Here is a 3,608-nt window from a genome sequence, read left to right on the forward strand (position 1 = left end):
AGAGAGAGAGAGAGAGAGAGAGAGAGAGAGAGAGAGAGAGAGAGAGAGAGAGCACAATGAACTCACCGTACTGGCTATAGTTTTTCCTTTCCCTGCGGGTCTTCTGCCGGGGGCAAAAGTTCGGTCCGGAGAACGGATACCTCTGCCAGGGCTCCGCGGCTACTCCTTCAATTAAAGTTGAAGGAGTTCGCCTCTTGCGGTCGGTATAGGAAATTGAGAGGAGTGCCCGGTACAGCCTCGCTGTCCGACCCGCAGGTGATTGCCGTACTGTTATTTGGTGTAAATACGCGTACGCGTTAGTTTACAAATGGTCATTATTGAGCAATTATTTCCATGCTTTATTTATGAGATTGATTCGTAAATACTCTACACGAATAATTTGTTTGCCTACGATCTTTTTATAGATCTATATCAGATGCCGACATCTGTTATAAAAAAACGTCGTAATTTTACGATGAATTTGTTTCCCTTTCTCATAGCAGTGTTTGTGTTTGATTCAGTCCCACGAGGCGGCGCTGCGCGCGCAGCAGCAGGAGCAGGAGGAGGGCGAGGGCGAGGAGATGGCCGCCCTGCAGCGCCAGCACCGCCTCGAGGACCGCGAGGACGGCTACGAGACCCTGGCGCTGCAGCCGCAGCGGGCGCACCGGGCGCGCCTGCAGCGCGACGCGTCCTCGTCGTCCTCGCAGGACAACAACAGCGTCGACATCGTGGACGTGCCTGTCCAGGGGCCCATCATCCTGCACAAGAGCAGCAAGGCGCTGTACCGCGCCGTGGCCGCGCAATGGGGCATCACCTGCAAGATGAACGACCACTGCCGCTGCCTCGACTGCCAGGTGAGCGGGGCGCCTACGCTAGGTGCCGGAAAGTACGTCCATCATTCGACGTAGCGAAACGGCCAAGTTCGGCTGAGCAAGCTCTCATAGCGCCTGATAGGTAGGCAACATCTTGCCTGAAGTGCACGCTTGTACCGCGGGGTGGCCTACCCCGAGTCTCACAGGCGCTAAGCTCCCGCAACTTGCCGAATGAATCCGAATAAAACGGACGTACTTCCTGGGCGATCGCTTTTCTTTCTCAAACTCTTTAGTTCCTTTTGCAATGCGAAATATTGGCTATTCCGTTCAACAATACCAAACTTCCTCTCCGCATGCCAAAATCTTCCATGCTTAGAAGCTACCAACTGGCTTTCTTGAAAGGAACGACAATAGTTGGGATTCAAAGAAGCCAAGAATTGGCAGAAATGTGTACTGTTCGTTTCGAGTGCAATTTTTGATGGATGTGTACGCACGTGCTGCTTGCAGAGTCGCTACTTCGACTGTGACTACGACATGAACGAGGAAGGCAAGACAGACGGGGGCCTAGGCGCCACCTCCCCCATCTTCCTGCAAGAAGTGATGCACGGGACGGCCTGCAGCATCCTCTGAGCTGGATGCCCTGTCAAGGCGTATTTTCTTGCTGACGAGGTTAACCCTCTCATTCGCACCGGCCCCGACAACACGCGGGGGAACTGGAGTGGATCGGTAAAGTTTGTTTGTCTCCACCATACGACGAAAATGAATCGGTTAATTGTATACTTGATAATTTTATTGTTACGATTACCCTAAACTGTATACCATTACTACAAAGGGCATGAAGCGCACTGTGTTGACTGATCGTTATGATGGGCCTCTTTTTAGGGTGACTCTACAATCTATCTAATTTAGTTATTTTTGGTTGTCTAATCGCCGCAATCGTTCCCATTTCTTGACAAACGAGCGCGGGCGGTGCTGTTTCCGGAGAGACGCCCGCTCGACCCTCGTGCTAGAACGTAAAGTTTGTTTTTCTTTTCTTAGACGTCTCTTGTATAAGTTGGAGGTGTTATTCGGAGACAGTCTAGCTTTACGTAGACTGCGTAGAACCTAATTAACTATTTTGGTTTCGTCGGTGTTAGTAAGGCCAGAGAAAAAAAGTTATCCCTATGCTATTGTTTGAATGACTAAACGCCTACCGTGCCCCTGACAGCTGAGGCAACTACGTTAGCTCCCCGACCCGTAAGGCGGAAATTCAACTATGCCCACGTCCACTCTATAGATTTTTGAAAGAAAACAAACGCAGCATGTCTTAAACATGCTACCTAGTCTGATAACAACAATTGTGTTGTCGTAGTCATGAAAAAATGACAGTGGGAAAGAAGAAATATTAAGTATTGTTCTGATGGGTGTATGTATATGGAGTAATGAAATTCCACAACGAGGGTCTTTATTAAAGCTTAGCAGAATGGAAACGTAGCCGATAGGTTGTTGTCAGTTACTTTCTTCTTGTAAAGCGTTGGGTAGCAGACAAGGCAGGTCTCTCGTGGTGTACTAGCACAGTAAAGCGGTGAGGCTGGACCTTCCGCTAAAACCAGCTGGTCTGGAATCATAACATTTTCGTATGTATGTTATCTCGATTTTACATAGCACTCATATATATAATAAGAATATCGTAAACTAGATATGCACACGCATAATTTTGGTTAGAAGGAACCTTTTCTTCTGGTCGATTGAATCGAAGAGCTGCTTTTTCCAGTCTCGAAAGAGCCTAGCCTTAGCCGTGTGTTACAATTTGTACATAGGTTTAAGATAATTTGCCATAGTTATTAAGTTCATAATGCTGCACGATCTAGACGATTTGTAACCCCTTCACCTTTGTACATAGGTCGTAAAGCCCTATGATAAATCCGTGCAATGGCCCTTTGCTGACTGATACTGTATTGACCTACGGGTGATTTTTGATGGGATACACGGAATTTAATGTCGTTCCGTTTAGTTTCAAGTTGTGTTTAAGCAAGGGAGCTTTTGTTTCTAAGAGGCTTGTTTGTTGTCCTTTATTCTATGACTGATGCCTCATTGTTTGCATTGAAAATTTGAGTTAGGTAAACAAAAGAACTACTCCCTCGTTTGAACAAATCGTTGGTATAATGGACTACACGCGTTATTGTTCCTTTGTCAAACTAATATAACCGGTTTTTGCTTGATTATTTCTCCATGTAAACTAAAATTTTGAGTGGACCAGTAACTTCTCTGAACTGAACCTATATGAATTTATATCCCCAAAATGTCTATTATATTTTGTATATTGAATGGTTGTTTTAAATAAGATATGAGGCTAATGTATTAAGCAGCGATTTCATTTAGAAAAAAACAGGTCTTCAGATGTTTGTTAAGCTTGCTTACCATCGCACTTTTCCTGCTTTTGCACTGCTGTGTGTAAAGGGGACTGGTGGTTTGCGGTACTGCAATTCTAATTAGTGTCTCAGTTTCTTTCCTTCCTCCTCTGCCGTAGCGTGATTAAGATTCATTGATTTTTAATTTTTGATTCCTGAGGATCTACTGCGCGCTAGCGACGTCTTTGTAAAATGTCAGTGTGAATTATTACGTCGCAAATAATGCAACTGAAGTTTTGTCAGTATCAGTGTGTATACAGTACAGAAAAATACAAATAGCATTAACAACTGTTTCACTGGGACAGTGATAAAAACTTTCACAGTGTGGTCGTAAAATATTATACTCTATACCACGGTTCACAGTCTAGTCCTGACTTATTCTATTCGGTAGGGCAGCGGGCAGTTTTTCACAATTTAAAACTACTTT

The 3,608-nt window shown here is 45.2% G+C and overlaps 1 protein-coding gene across 2 annotated transcripts in view; it reads left to right on the forward strand.

The window, feature by feature from the left end:
* The window catches only part of LOC113208973 (uncharacterized), a 36,524-nt gene extending 32,922 nt beyond the window's left edge, over positions 1-3,602 (forward strand). For both annotated transcript variants that reach the window (XM_052264074.1, XM_052264073.1), the window contains exons 3-4: positions 501-833; positions 1,299-3,602. In XM_052264074.1, coding sequence (XP_052120034.1) covers positions 501-833; positions 1,299-1,421 — 456 coding nt within the window. In that variant the 3' untranslated portion in view covers positions 1,422-3,602. The remainder of the gene's footprint in view (positions 1-500; positions 834-1,298) is intronic.
* Positions 3,603-3,608: the final 6 nt, after the last annotated feature.

Source organism: Frankliniella occidentalis, unplaced genomic scaffold (genome assembly GCF_000697945.3).
Source record: "Frankliniella occidentalis isolate FOCC.00 unplaced genomic scaffold, Focc_3.1 Scaffold16, whole genome shotgun sequence".
Classification (NCBI taxonomy): Eukaryota; Metazoa; Arthropoda; class Insecta; order Thysanoptera; family Thripidae; genus Frankliniella; species Frankliniella occidentalis.